General features: G+C 34.0%; 1 protein-coding gene across 1 annotated transcript in view; it reads left to right on the top strand.

Annotated features, from left to right (window-relative positions):
- The window catches only part of Set2 (SET domain containing 2), a 55,321-nt gene that overhangs the window by 28,279 nt on the left and 7,771 nt on the right, over positions 1-19,271 (top strand). The window contains exons 27-43 of the mRNA XM_080163275.1: positions 168-308; positions 1,021-1,119; positions 1,784-1,867; positions 3,927-4,107; positions 9,861-9,945; positions 10,472-10,578; positions 11,055-11,134; positions 11,336-11,387; positions 12,935-13,098; positions 13,299-13,447; positions 13,684-13,781; positions 14,080-14,234; positions 14,453-15,342; positions 16,214-16,453; positions 16,621-16,778; positions 18,373-18,446; positions 18,706-18,866. Of these exons, the coding sequence (XP_080019401.1) occupies positions 168-308; positions 1,021-1,119; positions 1,784-1,867; positions 3,927-4,107; positions 9,861-9,945; positions 10,472-10,578; positions 11,055-11,134; positions 11,336-11,387; positions 12,935-13,098; positions 13,299-13,447; positions 13,684-13,781; positions 14,080-14,234; positions 14,453-15,342; positions 16,214-16,453; positions 16,621-16,778; positions 18,373-18,446; positions 18,706-18,866 (2,918 nt within the window). The remainder of the gene's footprint in view (positions 1-167; positions 309-1,020; positions 1,120-1,783; positions 1,868-3,926; positions 4,108-9,860; positions 9,946-10,471; positions 10,579-11,054; positions 11,135-11,335; positions 11,388-12,934; positions 13,099-13,298; positions 13,448-13,683; positions 13,782-14,079; positions 14,235-14,452; positions 15,343-16,213; positions 16,454-16,620; positions 16,779-18,372; positions 18,447-18,705; positions 18,867-19,271) is intronic.

Here is a 19,271-nt window from a genome sequence, read left to right as displayed (position 1 = left end):
ATTAATGTTTTTTGTCTGAAAAAAAAGAATCTCGGGAATCGCTAGTCCGAATTGGTTGTTCTTTTCAGGGTACATATATATTTGTCTTATCCTTTCTTTGCCAAGGCTTCCCTTAGAGGCTAGGACGCGCGTTTTTTCAAAACTTACTAAGGATATATGTGTTAGGATGTATTGTCCGGGTTACCTATCCCCCACAGGACCATGCTGAAGGACTCCAAGGTCTGGTCAACCATGCAAAAATGGAGCGTAGCAACTAATCAACCTAATAATCCGTCCAACATAGATACTAATAATTCAGCTTTGTCTAGGTAAGTTTGAAATGTTTGATTTAAGTATAGATTGTATTTTTTCTATAAACTTAAATATTGCCATCCTATTATATAAAGATTAGAGTAAAACACTAGAGGAAGAAAGGGTTAAATAACTGTAACTCTTGGGTTATGGAAAATAAAACAATAGTGTCGCTTATATTAACACAGCCAAGTAGCAGAAAAAAAAATAGAAGCAGACAAAGAGGGTCTTTGAAAAAGGAAAGGAGGTAGTTGTCTGAACATACATCTATACTATTGATCTGTTATATGAAGTAGTTTTGTTTGTAGCGAGGAATCTTGCTAACAGCTAAACCGATAAGGCTCTTTTTTAACAGTGTAGCTTCTTATAGGTCCAGGGTAGGTTGAAAACTATTTTGTAGAAGGGTTTCTTTACCCTACCAAGAGAAATCGCCCCTGTAATAACAGGATGTCTCTGTGTAGCGAATGATATCGCCAACTGCTAGGCCGATATGGTACAATTTTACATTTAGGGGCAGGTTTATAACTCTTGGGGGAAGTTACCTTCAACCCCCACAAGAGAAACCGCCCCAGTAAAAAAATCTCCCCTCTCCCCTCCCAAATTTGTTTAACACATTCATATTTCTTTCAAAACTAAATTGAAATTGAAGGGTCGACTAACCCTTCCCCCCACCACCTTCCAACAAGTGCCCCTAGAGTCCTCTAGTACTAAATGTAGCTTTCATTTTAGTTTGTCTAAAACTCGGCCTAATGAAATTAAACGTCTGCACTCCACACCTTCCAGACGAAGATCTTCAACTGCCAGCGACACTAGTTCAACTCCACTAAGGTAGATTTTCAGGGTTTTTTTTGTCAGGGATCTAAAGGGATAAGACAATAGCTGACGAATCAATGTACAATACATCCCCAATGATGATCACAAAATTACCGCTTACGTAGATTATAATTAGTGGTTGAAATGTTTGGACACTCAACTTAATAAACAAAGAAAATTCAATTAAAGTCCCCATAGTTGTTGAAGCCAACGAATAAGAAAACGTTGTTATAAAACTTTGAGGACTAGTGTAATCAGGGACAAGGGAATACGATTCAGACAAACAGTTCTAAGTTAAACTTTCCCCACAACCCTCTTCTCTTATTTCTCTCCCTTCTTACCCACTTCCCTTCAGTTACATAAAAAGTTTTACGCCAACAAAATATTTAATTTTCGGATATTTCAAATGGAATTAATAAGCTGAGCCCCTGAGCGTAATAAACAGCCCATTGTCTCCTCCCTCCCTGGTTATTATCGGAGATGGATATTTCTTCTGAAGAAAAGAATTTTCTTACTTCATTTCCAAGAGTCAAAAATTATTATTATCAAAACTAAATGTGTAAGTTTCATTAGAATTATCATTTAAGCTTTTTTTAGTATTATTTTTTTCTGTTGAATTAGGTATGTTAGAAAACTATTTCTTATTATAAGAATATTATTTTAAATGATTTTTATTTAGTGTTGAATCAATGAAGCGAAAAAATTTGCCAACCCTGACTGAATCAGTGCCTTATAAACATTCTGATATACAATCTTCACAAAAGTAAGTCATTTTCATGATTTATTTTAAAATAAGATTTTTTATTTGTTTTTCCTTGAAAAATAGAAAAAAATGGCAGTTCTGTTAGGTAGTTCTGTAGGACAGACACACAGGCATCCAGTTACTTAAAAACAAGATATTCTTTACTATTTCGTAGGTACTTGCTAAGATCTCGTAAACGGCTGGACGAAACTTTTTCATAAATTTCATAGATGTATAGTATTGGCCCAGGGAAAAGTTTTAGGCTATTATGCGGCAACCCCGAAATACAAAATATTTTTTTTTAAATTAATGCAGGGGCATTTCCCCTCCCCTCTTCGGATAAAGCTACGAGAGGCTGGTGGCGAATCCATTTCTGCAATTAAATAAGCCAACAAACCAAAATGAATTTAATTTTCATTGATTTAGTGACAGAATATCAAGTAATTGCAATTCGTGCACGATCTATTTTATATTTGTTATTGCTGCGCTTTTAATGGACATAACTGTTCTTGTTAACATTATTCTTCCCTTTTATACTTCCCCTTTTACATTCCCCTTCCCTTTAGTTTATTTTCCTTCCCCCTCGTAATATCAGCTGTTTAGTGCCATAGATAAATTATAATTATATTCAGAAATTTGGAATAATTTTAAAAATATGCAAAAAATGATTTTATTTGCGTAGCTATTTCTTAACTACAACTTGTTCGTTTATTATTTCTAATCTTTTATGTTTTATAGTTTAGTATTGTATATTTTTCGTGGTTTTTGGCGGATTTTTAATATTGTTGTTGTATTTTCATTTAGTTGTCTTAACGATAGATGATGTAACCTTTAACAATTAGTGTGCACTAACAATAAATAAAAGTCCAGATTATATTCCACAATCTATTGACTGTTCTATGGCCCCTCAGGGCCTATAAATTAGTACCTAGGTGATTTTACATTTCTTATTTTCCTATTAGGACAACTTTCTGTAATGGGGTGCGGTAATTTTGAATAATTACATCACTACTTACAGATATGTTAGACCTTGTTTTTAAAGAAGTCTTAAAATTTTCCGTTTTTTTTAAAATAATTCCAGTATGGCTCCGAAACCGAACTATATCCGTTGGATTAAATAAAAACGGTTCGCAGATATGCTGAAAAATAATGTATAGCATTGTAACCTCCGGGCTAACAAAATTGATATAAATCTTATATATTTTATTTTAATATCCGCGGAAAGCTGCTAGGACGATCAATGGAGGGGTGGTAAAGGAGTGATTACCCTCCCGAAAATTTTGAAATTTGCATTTGGAATCCCCCCCCGCCCCAATAAAAAAAAAAACTTGGAGGCCTTTGAAAAGCTGTCCAACACAATGCAATAAATAAATTCGCTTAAGATAAAAAATATTGCCAATCTAAAAAAATACTTTGTCTCTGGTATCGAGAGCACATTAAAAACACGACAGAAAATAAACACCGGCATTACGTAAACATAATATTTTTTTAAAACTTGGGAAAAAGTTAAAATTATTGTAAAATAAGGTGATTTTTGTTATAACGCTATGTTAATAATAGTAGTTAAAAATAGAAGAAATAAATTTAGCGAATTTTATCAAAGTTTATTTAGTAAACAAAAAATTATTTGAGGTTCGGATACTCAATAATTATAACTAAAAGTCTAGAAGATCTATCGATTAGCTTTACCATTAGGAATACAGTGCATGTAGGAACAATTCGACCACTTAATTTTAGATGTTTTTGGTATAAAAGGGTAGTGTTTCATGTCCATATAAGTTCGTTATGATTTATTTTAAATCTCTTTTGGCAAAATTTCCGTCGTTTCATGGGATTAAATTGACAAAAATAATTATTACGATTTTGTTGAAGATGGAAAAGTTTTGAAACTGCTAGTTTGTACAACCCTATCATGATTAAAAAGATGTCCCTAAAGGTTTTAGTTCAACGAATGAGAAAACGTGTTTATAAACTATGTTAACTAGTATAATTTACAGTCTAATTTCCCTTAGCTCCCTGCACCAAAGTATGAAAGGTGATATAAGAAAGAACAAACGTTATAGTGGGTCTTTTATTTCAGACCTAAATCCAGCTCGTCACAGCCCCAATCAAGAGAGGAGTCTCGAACCAACAGCCCCACCTCCGTCTCTCCCCAACCCTCCTCCACGGGAGGGGTATCTAACCCCTGCGGGGATGACAGTGAAGGAGTGGTAGTCCTAAACACTCAGGAGTTGGACCAGAGTTCTGAAAGTGATATTCAGGTATGTTGCAGGGAAAGGATAATGGATGAATATTTAGTCTACTTCCCATTAAAGTGATCGCGAATTTAATTTTTCAAAATGCATTTTCGTTTACCTTTTTTTATATTTTAAGTAATTTTCAAAGAATTATGCCTTAAAAGTTCAGTTAAGTTAGAAAAAAATCAGTTTAAAATGCAGATAGTGTTTCCACATGAAAATAATGTTAAAATCTGAGCATCAATTAAACTAAGAGAAAATAAGTTATTTCTTCTCTTGCAGATAAAAACAAAAAAATTGATACTTAGAATATATTTTTGTAATATATCTCTTTTAATATTTATCTTTGAACTTTCTCTAAAATGTAATGAAAAAGTTTGGTTTATTTTAAAAAATCATTAACCAAATACCGCTTTGTTTATGCAGGTATAGTGACAAAAGAAAAATTGATTAAATCTCTAGAATCAATAACATTTAAGAATTCATTTGTTTAAAAACCAAAGATCTATTATATTTGCTATACATTTACAGCATAAAATATAGCAGTCTTTCTATAGTATTTACATAAAAAAAAGCATTTTATAATCGTAAAATAATCTCGTAATGTGTCGAATTCAATTAAATACACACACACACACACACACACACACACACACACACACACATACCTTACCTATCTTGCCACACACACGCACACACACACTATCTAGTGTAGCACTAACACACACACGCACACACACACTATCGTAGTGTAGCACTAACACACACACGCACACACACACTATCGTAGTGTAGCACTAACACACACACGCACACACACACTATCGTAGTATAACACACACACACACACACTTAACGCCCCACCCACGAACCCACTTACTACCTAAATAATCAGGGAACTAGAGGCATAAGACAATGGCCGATAAATTAATGGATATTCACAATGAAAATATACACAAATTTACCCATTTTGTAAACAATATTTGGTGGTTTAAACATTTGGACACTCAAAGTAATAAACCAACCAATTAAAATTCTATGAAAGTCCCTAAAGTTAATTAGCCAACTAACAAAATGTCATTAACTTTGGGAACTAATGTAATAAAAAGCCAAATATCCATTTCCTCCCTGCATACAATTACGTACAGAAGGGTTAGTTTTAAATGAAAAGATTTAACAATATCCTAATTTATAAAGTTGTAAGCTTTTTTTATCTGTAGAGAAGGGACCGCTGAAACGATATGGTTCACTTTTACAGTGAAGCTTTTTATAGTTTTTGGGAAAGGTTTTAGGCTATTTTATTTTTATCAAAAAAGTCGTTTGTTGGTTTTAAGCTATTTTTCTGCCCTTTTATATCCCTTTGAATATTAGAAAAATATAAATTTAGATTTGGTTTCTTTTTATACATTAAATAATACTAGCGGCTACGCCCCTAGAGGCCTCTAGTGGCACTTTGAATGTTTTTTTTTATTTAAAATATCTAATTACAGAAATAATTGGTTTATGTTTCGTTGGAGTCTCTTTTTCGAGAGGGGTAATTTTTTTCTAGGGGCGATTTCTCCTGATAGGGTGGTGGTACCCTCCCCCAAAATAGTTATAAACCTTCCCGGGACTTATGAGAAGCTACCCTGTTAAGGAGAATCCGATCGGTTCAGCGGTTAGCGAGATCCTTCGGTACACACAGACAGACAAACATCCTGTTACTTTAGTATAAGGATTTATTTAAAAACTAACCCCCCAGGTAAAAATCTGAATGTGTGAGAAAGAAAAACAGAGAGAGAGGGAGAGAGAGAGAGAGAGAGAGAGAGAAGAGAGAGAGAGAGAGAGAGAGAGAGAGAGAGAGAGAGAGAGAGAGAGAGAGAGAGAGAGAGAGAGAGAGAGAGAGAGAGAGAGAGAGAGAGAGAGAGAGAGAGAGAGAGAGAGAGAGAGAGGTTATACTCAACAAATGCCTATCTTAGAAAACGCTTATAATAAAAACTTTGGTTCATGGAAAGAATACAAAGGATACAAATACAACAAAACCTGCAAACTTGTTTCCTTTCCATGACCTAAAACTTATAAATTATTTTGTGTTTTAAAGCTTATTTTGAATATCTACTATAAGTAGCCCTCTTTCTGTTTAAGTTAATAAATTATATTTAAGTAATACACACATCCTAAATATAAATTGTTAGAATAATGTAGCAGGATGTCTGTATGTTTGTCTGTTCTAAAGGATCTTGCTAACAGCCGAACCAGTATGGTTCTCCTTTACAGGGTAGCTCGTCATAAGTTCTTGAAATGTTTATAACTATTTTGGAGGAGAATACCACCACCCTCCAAAACGATTTATACATTATACATTAAAAATTTTAATTTTTAAAGTTTTAATTTTTTATGGAAGTTTGAAGCTTTTTTAGCAAGTAGTAAATATTGAGATAGGATGAGGATTCTATGTTACAATCGACAACTATAAATCAGCTGACCTTATATCCATATTTGGTAATATCTTTTCGATTATCGATAAAAATCGTTTAATCTCCCCGTAAAAAGAAATTATAAACCTTTTTGGTTAGTTTGATATGTATGTAACAAAAGAATTTATTCTACTCTAAATTTGCAAGTAAACCTTAACAAAAAGATTGTTATTTGTCGATTTTGATAGGTTTTAAGATATGTATAATAAAACACAAAATACATCAATGTTTTCAAGGGAATAAATTCGTTTTTTTAAAGTTTGATTTATTTTTAAATGGGAAGTAATTAAGACTTAATTCTCAAAATAGTACTCTTAAAAAACATTAATCAGTGACATATATCAACTTTTTCCCAGCTTCGTGAACACTTTAAGTTTAAATTTCTGGTATCATAAAATCCTACACAGTTGTTTTGTTATTAAAAACTATGCCCAGCTGATGATATCTATGCAGAACACATAAAAATCCCGAAACCCCAACAAAACGTACACTATAATGGTTATATTAAGATATATATTTATTGCTCTTATTTAAGCATTTTTACATTTTTTTTTCACAAACGTCTTTGTTCTTAATGAAATTAATATTTTCTGAAATAAAAAAAAAATTTTATTAAGTAAAAGTATAATTTTTATGGGCCTTAATATTACAAACTTTAACGTTAAAATTAATACCTTCACAATGGAAATTAAAGTTTATATTATTTTTCCAGCCAAAGAAAAGAGAATAATAAACCTAGATTTGAAATTTTTATTTCAAACAAATAACTCTAAACTAGCATAAATATGCGTTAAAAAAAACTATAATTTTATAATATAATAATTTTCTAACGATTTTTAGTTTTTTCTTTTTAAATCATAATAGAAATAAATATTCTTGTCAAATACATTTTTATTCTTCAAAAATATTGAAAAAGTGAAAATATAATTTTCTGGAATATATTTTGAAGTGAAAGTTTTACGGCAACCCTGTAAATATATTAAAAAAATAATTTTTAAGTATACAGACTTTTACTAGTAAGTACCATTATAATTTCAATGTTAAAAGCAATTTATTCATTTTTAAAATTTTTATAAAAAAAATTTAAGTGGCAACCTGGTTTTGACAAAACTGTACGCGTGTACGCGGCATTAGCGCGCACGACAATAACCGGGTTCGATGTCCACACGTGCAACACCAGGTTTACAGTCAATTAGGATTAAATGTTGTGTAATTATTTTAAATCAAGGGACTTTAGAATTATATGGTATGACAATAATATCTAGGGTAAAGCGGGGCGAACTCGGTGTTTTTTTCGGTTTTTTGAACCTGCAAATCGTAAAAATTATTTTTTTTAAATGGGACCAAAACCAGTAGAAAGATCTCAGAAAAGTCGATCAGGTCCTAAAAGGACGTAAACCTAGGACTTTGGGAAGTTTGCCAAAATTTATCTCTAAAACGGCACCGACTTCGCCCCGCCTTGAGGCGAAGTCGGTAGGGCATTTTCAAGCTTCGAAAAATCGATGACGTATTGATTTTATTACAGCATGCCCAAAAGGTAAAAGTTGCTAAATGTAATAAAGAGTATGCACAAATTTTTTTATTAAGATAGGTCAATTTTTTCTACCAAAAAAAATAATTTTTCCGAAGTACGCGAAATTTGACTTTTTTTTCAAAATTTTTTTTTGATAAAAAACATAAAAATACTACTAGAAAAAATAACTTTTTATGACTTTTAAGGCCTGTTCCTTAAAATTCAGGCAATTTTGAATAGATTTGGCCAAAAAAAAATTAGTTCTATTAGCAAAATTTCCTGAAAAATTCAAGTTGAAAAAAAAAAGAAAAGTCTGGCAAAATCTGTGGTCGATTTTCCAGCTTCAAAAAACCTATAACATATTGATTTATTACAGCATGCCCAAAAGGTTAAAGTTGCTAAATGTAATAAAGAGCATTCACAAAAAAATTTATGAAGATCGGACAATTTTTTCTACAAAAAAAAAAATTTTCAAAGTACGAGAAATTTGACTTTTTTCTCTCAAAAATTTCGATTTTTTATATAAAATTGAAAAAGTTAGTACAAAAAGTGAAAAAACCGAGTTCGCCCCGCTTTACTTTTAGTCGATTTAAGAAAAAACTATACAAGCTTTTTTGAAGTTTTAAACGGAAATGGATAGCCCATTAGATTCTTAATAAGTCCCCTGAAGACGTCTAAGCTCTAGCTCTTACCAGTTTTTGTCCAACTTACCGTTTTTCCGACCGAAGCAAAAAAATCGAAAAAAAAAATTTTTGTCGTCCGACTTTAAGACCCATCAAGTACCCTAAAAATTCATCTCACAAAAATTTCTTTTTATACTTTTTTGTAGGCAATTTAATAAGGAACAAATTTGATTTTATGTTTTTTTCTGTCAGTCGATTAGAACATGGAGAAAAATGTCATTTAATGAAGGTGTGTAAAAAAATACCGACTTCGCCTCAAAACCGAGATCGCCCCGCTTTACCCTACTAATTTTATTATCGGCGAACTCTGTTTTCGTTCTACTTGTGCAAACAAAGCAGGGGTGCCTATTACATAGAGGAACAAGTTGATTTGTCTGTTTGTTAAGATCCTACCAACCTCGGAACCAATTAAGGTTTTCATTTTAGGGAAGTCTCTCATATGTCCAGGGATAGTTTTAGGCTATTTTCTATCCCCTACACCTTTTAATATAAGGTCCTAGATGCTAGGTGTACGGTGCAGCCACTAGAATTATTTAAAGTAAAACATAAAATTTGATTGTGGGATGAAGGATTCTTAATGATTTTAATTTTTATTCTGAATATTTACGTTGAAAAATGTACTTTTAGTTAGTGATGGCAATCCGTCGAATTTTTGGGCCGGATTCGGATTCCGGATTCTTAAAAGAATCCGTCAAAAAAAGTGGCGGATTCCTTGCGGATTCCGGATTCTTATTTTTGGCGGATTCCGGATTCGGATTCCGGATTCTAGCAATATTTTAAAAGGCTTTTTTTTAAAATTAAAAAATTTGAGTGCTACATATGTCTTAAAAATTAATGTTTTTTTTTTTTTATAATTCACTTCCGAGAATTGAACCAGATTTTAAAAGATATTATATATAATGATGATAATATTTGCCTTCAAAAAGGGGAAGTTGAAAGAAAAAACTCAAGACGCTAATTTTAGCCTACCAACTCAGAATCCGGAATCCGCTATTAAAAAACGGATTCCGGATTCGGATTCCAAAATTGGCCCAAAAATTGGGCGGATTCCGGATCCGGATTCCGGATTGCCAACTCTACTTTTAGTAAAATATTTGAATAAAAGAACAAATCTCTTATATTTAGATTTTACATGAGTTAACCGGCAGTCATCGAAAAGGAGAGAATCAGAAAAATATTAAAGAAAATTCAGACAATATGCAGCTTAAGGAAAGTTAAAGATTTTAATCAATTCTAAAGTCATACCTACCTATCAAGTTTTTAAATTTAAAGGGGTAGTTTCACGAAATGCATTTGAACTTAATTTAGTGAACCGCATATTTTTTCCTAGTTAAGGGGTAAATTACATTTATATAGCATATATTTGAAATAAATTCAATTTTCTACCACGTAGTTTTTAAAATATCAAGACTTGAAAATTGTTTTTTTGTGATATATGCAATTTAAAAAGACGATTTTCAAGTCTTGATATTTTAAAAACTACGTGGTAGAAAATTGAAATTCTTTATAATATATGCCATATAAATGTAGTTAAACCATTTAACCAGGATAAAATATGCGGTTCACTAAATTAAGTTCAAATGTATTTCGTGAAACTACCCCTTTTATCTTTAAAAATATGTATGGATATTTCGAAATCTTAATATACTTGTAAATGTATTTTATTTAAGCATTCACCAACTAAAACTTAAGTTTGCAACAAACTAGGCTAAAATCTTAAAACTTGATGACAAAGGTTGTACAAGTTGAAGAGGTGGAGGTGCTGACGAAGCCCGACAGCAGCTGTTCATCTGTCCAGGAGATGACAGGAGACCAGAGCGAGGCTGTTAAGACTGTCATGAAGGTAATCAAGTTTACCTGGCGCGCTCCGTATTATGACTCATGAGCGTATGTTTTCGGAAGGGGTCACCTTTGAGTTCAGATTACAACTTGTCGTTTTGTAAACTTTAGTATTTTTTGCTGCTTTTTCAGGCACGTGATGTAAATAGTAAGCTTACGCTTAATGCATTTGCCAATTAACATTCACTGGTACAAGATGTGATTTCCTGATCTTGAAATGAAAGTCACATCCTAATATTTTGACTAGTCAGGATTTTTGTTACTTAAAGGGATAAGACAATGGAATTGGATGGTAAATTGATGATTGTACAATTACATGGCCTTCTGTTATTAAAATGATTGATTAAATGAACTGTTAGTTTAAATCAACCAATCAAGATTCAATGATATTCAAAGATTCAAATGTCTCCTCTTTTACATACGGACAAAAATACTGCGCACCGCATTAATCTGTAATTAAAATGACATCTATTTTTAAAGGTGTTGACGGGACAAAGTGAGGCAGGCCCCCAACACGAAACTGAAACTGAACTTGATGTTATTGTGCTTCCAAACCACAGGAATTTTATTATTTTTATAACATTATATATACATTACTGGGTTTTTTTTATTCGTGTTATTGATTGGTTACTGTAATATCTCTTTTAAATCGTGTTAGTTCTTACTATTATTTTTCATCTTGAATATGATTGGTTTAATATTACTTCGCTACTTATGGACATGAAAGTCCTTGTTCTTAGTATGAAAATAATATAAATCAGAGAGGAGCTGCCACAAGAGGAGGATGAACAAACTTTGTTTATTATTTCACAGGTAAGCTTCCTTTTTCCAGGGGGTTCAACAACTGTGTAACTGATCCATCTTTAATACAAAGTAGAGTGTTGTCTGTCCGTCCGTCTGAAGCTAAAGATCTTGGTAAACGCTGATATGATTGGATTACTCCCTTTATTTTTAACTGATCAAACCCAGTTTATTCCCTCTTAGGGCAAAATAAGCTACTAGTTTTGTACAAGGGTGTATGGATTTTTGTCTGTTAAGACCTCGCCAACAAATAAATCAATTTAGTTCGCAATTGTAGAGAAGCTTTACATAGCTCAAGGATTTTATTAGTAGCGAAGCTACTCTATAATTCACTTTGTCCGTCCGTCAGTCCGTAACGCTATGGGGGAAATGGGATTTACTCAGCCCCTATAAAAAATAGAAAGCTGAAATTTTTTGACAACATTCCCATCATTAAGGAGCACAATTAACTATAAAAAATCAATGTCGGTTGGACGGCTTTTTAGCAGGTTTTAGGCTATTTTTTTTATTTTCCACATTTTTTCTCATATCTTTGGTGTTTATGGTCCGATTTTCAAAAATTTTTCAGTTATAGATATCACAATTAAATTTTCCGTCGTTTAGAGACCCAACAATGACGGTCAGACTGCCTTTTTGCAGGTTTTTGGCTATTTTTATATTTTTTACATTTTCCCCTGTATCTTTGGTGATTATGGTCCGATTTTCAAACTTTTTTCAGTTAAAGATATCAAAATTAAATTTCCCATCGTTTGAAGAAAACAACAATGACGGTCAGACTGCCTTTTTGCAGGTTTTTGGCTATTTTTATATTTTTTACATTTTCCCCCATATCTTTGGTGTTTATGGACCGATTTTCAAAATTTTTTCAGTTAAAGATATAAAAATTAAATTTCCGGTCATTTGAAGAAATCAACAATGACGGTAAGACTGCCTTTTTGCAGGTTTTTGGCTATTTTTATATTTTTACATTTTCCCCCATATCTTTGGTGTTTATTAATCGATTTTCAAAATTTTTTCAGTTAAAGATATCAAAATTAAATTTCCCGTCGTTTGAAAAAAACAACAATGACCGTCAGTCCCATCCACGAAATTTTTTGCTTCGCTACTTATGGATGTTGTCATCCTTGTTTCTACTTTATTAGATTAAGAATATTGCATGATTTGATACTTTTTTCTACCCCCTAATTACCCATACTAATGCTAGCGGTGAAGTAACTTATCCATAATACAAAAAAAATATTTAATCTTGATGTTTCCAATTTAAAGATATTAATTATACCTTGATTAAAAATCTATTTTTAACTGTATCGAGGTATACAATTTAACTAGAAATTTATTTAGGTTTTTTTTTGTAGATATGACTAGAGTAGATTAGCCATTTGAAATAATTATTGCTTGCACAGTAATCTTAAAATCAAGTTTTATATTCAAACTGAACCAGCCAAAACCCAATTCTATGTCTGATTTGAATAATTCCTTACATGAAATTTTTGCAATAGTTTGCTTTTTTGATCCTTTACTAGGTATGGTCTTGTACATAAGCTTAATATTTTGTTAAGATCTCCAAGATCCAAGCAAAGGCCAGGGAGCTAATTCAAATCTGGAGTCTACTGCAAGAAGTTTTCAAGATTCCCAAGAAGGAAAGACAGAAGTTGAGAGTGCAACATGAGAAAGAAGTGGACAGATCTTATTATAATCAATACAGAAATAATTCTAATAACAGGAAATATATTTTTAACTATATCATGATGATTCATGAATTGATTAGGATCATTGAATTCACGAAATGTATTCATCCGTTGAGTGCAAATACCTTTTCAACAATTAAATTATTATTATATTGACAATATGTGTTACTTGCGACATCAACAAAGATTTGATTCCTTCTTAAATGATAAGTTTTTGAATACATTAATTATCCAGAATGCCCAATCAGCACCAGCATCACCAACGAGGGTTTGATTCACCCGTCTCTATGCAGCAGCAGTGGGGGGCATTTGATATGAATCAAATGCTCCGGGGACAGGGGCTCGAGTCCCCCTTGATGCAAAGAAACAATCATTTTGATTTAGGTTTTTATACATAGCGGAAACTAAAATTCTTTAACTTATTAATTTAACCCTGTTCTTAGTGACTGTTTATGCAGTTTCTCTTGAAAAGATACAAAATAACTTTTAAATTACTTTATAAATGTTGTAGAAACATTACACTTTATGTATATGTCACAAAACTTCCACAAATATTACTAGGTACCAAGTTTAGATTAGAAATGATGTAAAGATTTTGGTCTATGTATGAAAATAATTAGGTCGAAATTTTTCTCCAAATTTTGCGCATTCTGATATTCATTTGCAGCAGCAAAGAGGATTTTTTCAACAACAGACAATTCCTACGCTTATTCATCAGGTATGTGTTGTGTATAGTTTCTTAATCTGGATTTTATTAAGACAATCGACTACGCTCCTAGAGGGGTTTTGGGTAATTTTAACAACGAAGAAAAAATATTCCGTCTTTTCCACAAGTAAAAATTGTTTGGAGACAACATTATATGAATATTGAGAATGTTATTTTACAATTTAATGTTGGATTTGAATGAAAAACACTTTTTTTTGACATGCAAAAATTTTTTAAAAAATACTCTCCTATATGTAGGTTTAAAAAGTAGCGCACTGTTCTAAAAGATGTTAAAAAAACGTTATTTTAGGCGCCTGACAGAGCAAGCCAAGTTTTTCATTCTCAAATGCAGCAGCCAGCTAGCAGTCCTGTGGGACTGGCTGCCACAGGTCATCAGCAAAGTCCAGCAGGACACAAGAACAGATACCAGGCCAACGCGGCACAGCAAATATTTCAATATGACAGGAATTTCTTGCATTTATATATTTACAGTCAACTATGTAATATACACTTTTTCAGACTTAGTCCATATTACCAATATCTTGGTGGACCTACACATAGACAGTCCGTCATCCTGTTACTTTTATATATAGGATTGTGCAACATGACATGAATGCGTCTAATCTTATCTGAACTATCCAATAATATTGTTCTTAAATAATAATGCAAGTTTCTAAAAACAGAAGCAGACAATCAAGTATGATTGTTGTGCCACGGGAACGAAAAAATCTTCGCTTGGATGACCAATTCGGCCGCCTGCATAAACATGGACTGTCCAGGGACGAAAGAAGGACACTTTTCGAGGCCAAAGTAAAAGAGGAGGCAAGGCACAAAGCCATGAAATCCATCATCCTGGCCCAACATAATTACTATTGTAGAGCTCTGGGCCTAAGACCCAAGGAGACGCCACTTTTTGACAAATACCCAGAATACGTTTTTGTTGGGGATAAATGGATTGATCTTCCAAAGCCGTCATCTGTCGGCTTAGCCGAATTGTCGCCAGAAGACGCCGACAGCTTTTCGGTGCCCAAGATGGCATGGCTGCCGGACGAGGCGTATCGCGCTACTGATCCTAAGGCTGTAAATCCACGTGATATCTACCCGCCTGGTATATGTCCTCCGGAACCGGCTCCCCCGCCGAGGATTATTCGTGTTCCTGGCCGCGAAGCAACCGAGTGGGATGTGATGCTGTACTACGAGGAAATTTACAAACAACAGCCAAAATCGGAGCCGGGTTCACCTAGTAGGCCCGAAAATGTCGATAATGGCGAAATTGACGCTATGGCATTATCAGGTGCTCTCAAACGTAAGCTGCCGCCGTATCCAGGCCATGAACATATCCCCGCCACGCCTAAAGTGATATTCTTTGATCCTGACGCGGGAAAACCTGCTCCACTGCCGAAGGAGGATCCTACGCCTGTGGCCGGTCCGCCTGTAGCAGCTCCAGTACCTGCCCCGGTGCCAGCTCCAATGCCCGCCCCAACTACTGCTGGAGGCAGCCAGCTACCTGGATCGGAAAGTGCGACACCGCTACCCGCAGGTTCAGGAACTGGAACACCTGTGCAAGTTCCAGGTATGTGTGTTTGATTTATTGATCTTAAAGTTGTAACTGTGATGTATTTATGTATTTACATCTTTGTTCTCTGACGAGTTTATGAACTTTAATATCAGCATTTTAAATTTCCATGTCTAACTGAGCTTTATTTTCAATTTACACTGGCCTGTAACTTATATGGCTGGCAGGTGTCATATTTTTCATTCAAGCTATTTATATCTAATGAAACAAAGATGACAACATCCATAAAAGCGAAGCTCTGAAACGGTATGACAGACGAACATTAACACTTGTAGAGTGTCAGAACTGAATATATGTACAAAATATGAATATTTAAGTTTTGACAAAATTGTACGTAAATTTGTTGCAAAACTTCTTAAATACAGAATTCTGTTTAAGGACATACTGACATTTTTAGGACTTGATTATAGAGATGCTTCGCACAAAATATTGTACCTTATTGTAATAGGAATCAGTAATCTAAAAATCAGTTCAATTGGTTGATTTTATCACATAAACAATTGTTGTTAAAACAGTAAAATAATCAACATGTTTAAAATGGACGTACGGACATTCTGGTAACGATTATAGAGTTTCTACGCTTTCTTAATCGTACCTAACTACTACAGGAATCACCATGCAAAGTTTGAAATCGATAAGACAGTTCTAACATGCCTAAATTAACGAAAAAAGCTATCCGTTACGGACGGACGGACTGACCGACCCTAATTATAGAAAAGCTTCGCTTTTAAAAATAGACCTCCCATTCAATCCCAGTATACTTACTTATTTCTCAATTCATATACATTATACATACATGCAAAGAACTTTTGAAGATGTCTTGGCATGGAACTTAAAGAAATTGAATCGTTTTTTTTTTATTTTCCAGGTACTCCTTCAGGTGGCAGCAGTACTAGTAGACCTGAGTCTAGAGCAGACTCGCTGACAGGTGGCTGGGTAACAAGCTCGAGCATCATCACTCCTACTGCTGCACCGTCTGCACTCAAGTGCCTTACCCCATTCTCTATATCTACCTCAAGTAACAAGCGCAAGCAGGGCTCAATAAATTTGGATACCTTTGAGCCAACACCTGTCAATTCCAGGCAAAAGTTAGAGCCGGAACAGAAAGGTAAAAACTTTTCCCGTATCGATTCGAAATCGATTAATATCTGCTGGATTAGAAGCAGCTTTAAATCAAATCAAAAATCTTTACCGCTGCAATAGCAATTATTTTTATGTGTGAATTATACAATTCGAAAACGAATATAGCGTAAAAGGTTACATTTATATGTATAGGTGATCAGCGTAAGCGCCGAAGCCTGGATGCTGACCTGCAAGCCTGTGTAGCAGGTGGCCAACAGGATCCTGCAGCTATTGGTCAGAAGCCTCCAGGACAATCCTTAGACAACAGTCTTATGGACAGGATCAGAGCGGAACTCAAGTTAGGACCACAGGTAAATATTAAGTTATACGGAGATGACGGACAATGTAGGATAAGATAATCATCCTCCTCTAATGGAATATTGTGTATATTAATGGGGAGAAATGGCTATAGATAATTATTGTCCTTTCTCACATTTGGGTTTAACACTTGATTTATTTTCTTATTTGTTGTTTTCAATAACGAATTATGTGCATTTAGTATGTGGTTTACAAAAAAAGATCTTTTTAAAATCGAAGCTTTTCTTTAATTAGGGTCGGTCCGTACGTCCGAGACGGATAGCTTTTTTCGTTAATCTAGGCATGTTAGAATTGTCCTATCGATTACAAACTTTGCATGGTGATTCATGTAGTAGTTAGGTACAATTTAGTAAGCGTAGCAACTCTATAATCATTACCAGAATGTCCGCACGTCCATTTTAAACATGTTGATTTTTCTACTTTTTAACAACAAAATATGTGATCAAATTATCCGATTGATTTATTCCTGGGACAACAAAGTACAATATTATAAGCGAAGCAACTCTATAATCAAGTCCTAAATATGTAAGTATGTCCATGAACATTATCTTGTATCAAGCAATATTCTGATTATTCAGTTCTGACACTATACAAGTGTTAATGTCCGTTTGTCCTACCGTTTCAGTGCTTCGCTTTTATGGCTCCAAGAGCCCCCCCCCCCCCCCCTCTATCTCGGCTCCTGTTACAGATAAAGACGTAAAATTTTTTTCTGGTGGTTCATGTGTATTTTTAGAGAAAATTACTTTTTCTAGTCATAGCGGCCAGGCCGCTCCTTAGCCGCTTTTTAGCGGCCAGCCGCTAAATTTTAAAACAGCTGTAGAGCGGCCAATTTTACAGCTAGGATGACCAAATTTTAGGACGAACTTTTATTTTTCATAACAAAAAAATTACTTTTTCTGATCATCGCCGAAAAACGGCAAATAACGGAAACCGCCATTTTCGGCGGTAAAACGGCGGTTGGCGGCGCCAATTAATATTTTTATCTGTTTGTTGTTGCTCAAGGATTTACCAAAAAAAATTTTAGGTCTTTAGCTGTAATAGAAGCCACGATATTCATGATATATGTCTGTAGTTAAAGCCGGACAAAAATCGGTCACAAAGTCGGTCAGGGAGCGGTTAAACGGTCATAATACCACTTTTCTCAGAAGGGCATTGATATCTAAGTATTCACTAAAAAATTTTAGGTTTCTACCTTATACACAAAAGTCATAATGTAGAAATTAAGATTTACTTAGAATTTTTTTCTAAATTTGGTGCTACCCAACCGACTTTGACCGGACACCACGACCGACACAGACCAGATATCCTAATAAAATCAACTCTTGCCGACGTATAATTACTAAACTTAAAAAGTCATGAAGTCGAAGCACTCCATCTTACCTACAAAAAAAATGAGATTGAAAAAACTAGAGGGGGGGGCTCTTGGAGCCCCCCCCCCCCCCCCCCCGATCTGTAAGGGTTAAAGTACTTTAGGTTTTGGTTCTCAAGTGTCAAATACTATATTGATGTAAATTTAATTACACAATAAAATGTTTAAAACTATGCAGAATATGGTACATTTAAAAGTTTAACTCATTTAACATCTAGGTTGACCCTGACAGAATATCTTTGGACCAAGAATTGTCTCCTGATTATAAATCCCCATCACCAGTGGAACGAAGGTTTGTCATATTATTGCTTAATTTTGCAAGCTAAGCTACTCAATAACTAGGAAAAAGTATTCAAGTCTAATTGATCTGTTGAGCCAGTCAAAAACATTCAATACATCCTACCTATGCATTTTTACATATTCAAAACTACCTTGTGTTTTGAACCCTTAAATGAATGAAAAATTCTAACTTATTTTTGACAGAATGTCCATATTTTTGTTTTCGGATATCCGGCCCAATCCTAGTTATTATATCCTTGTTAATTTTTCAGAAACAGTTTGTACACCTCCCCCTCTCCTTCTCCTATACCCCGGACAGAGACCGAGACTGAGGTCAGCATCAAGCGTACAGCCCCGCGGACCATTGACCATACCAATTCAGAGCCTACTTACGGGGTCGAGGAGAAAAATAGTATTCCGTTTAGTAATACAGGTAAACTTTTAACGTTTTATCATTCGTTAGTTTTAAAGGTTCCAGGACAAACGCAGGAGTCCCAAACGTCAGAGTGGACAAAGGCAGGAGTGTTAAAATATTTATTTTATTAAGTATTTCTACACAGATTAGGTTAGGTTATGAATAAACAAATAAGCATCCCGCAGGGGTTAGGCATTTTAACAACCTATAAGATGGTTTAAAATAGGTTAGGTTAGGTTAGGTTAAGTGTCACCTCCGACGTTTGGGACTCCTGCGTTTGTCGTAGGACCGTTTTAAAACTTTAAGGACTTCTAGTGTCCAAACTTTCCACCAATAACTTTATTTCAACACACAGAAGGGTCAATTTTGTTAACTATAATTGGGATTATTTATACACTAGTAACTGTAGCTTAGTCAAGAAGA

This window comes from Acartia tonsa, chromosome 6, assembly GCF_053477335.1.
Source record: "Acartia tonsa isolate MP-2025a chromosome 6, ASM5347733v1, whole genome shotgun sequence".
NCBI lineage: Eukaryota > Metazoa > Arthropoda > Copepoda > Calanoida > Acartiidae > Acartia > Acartia tonsa.
This window is presented reverse-complemented; position numbering and strand designations above follow the sequence as displayed.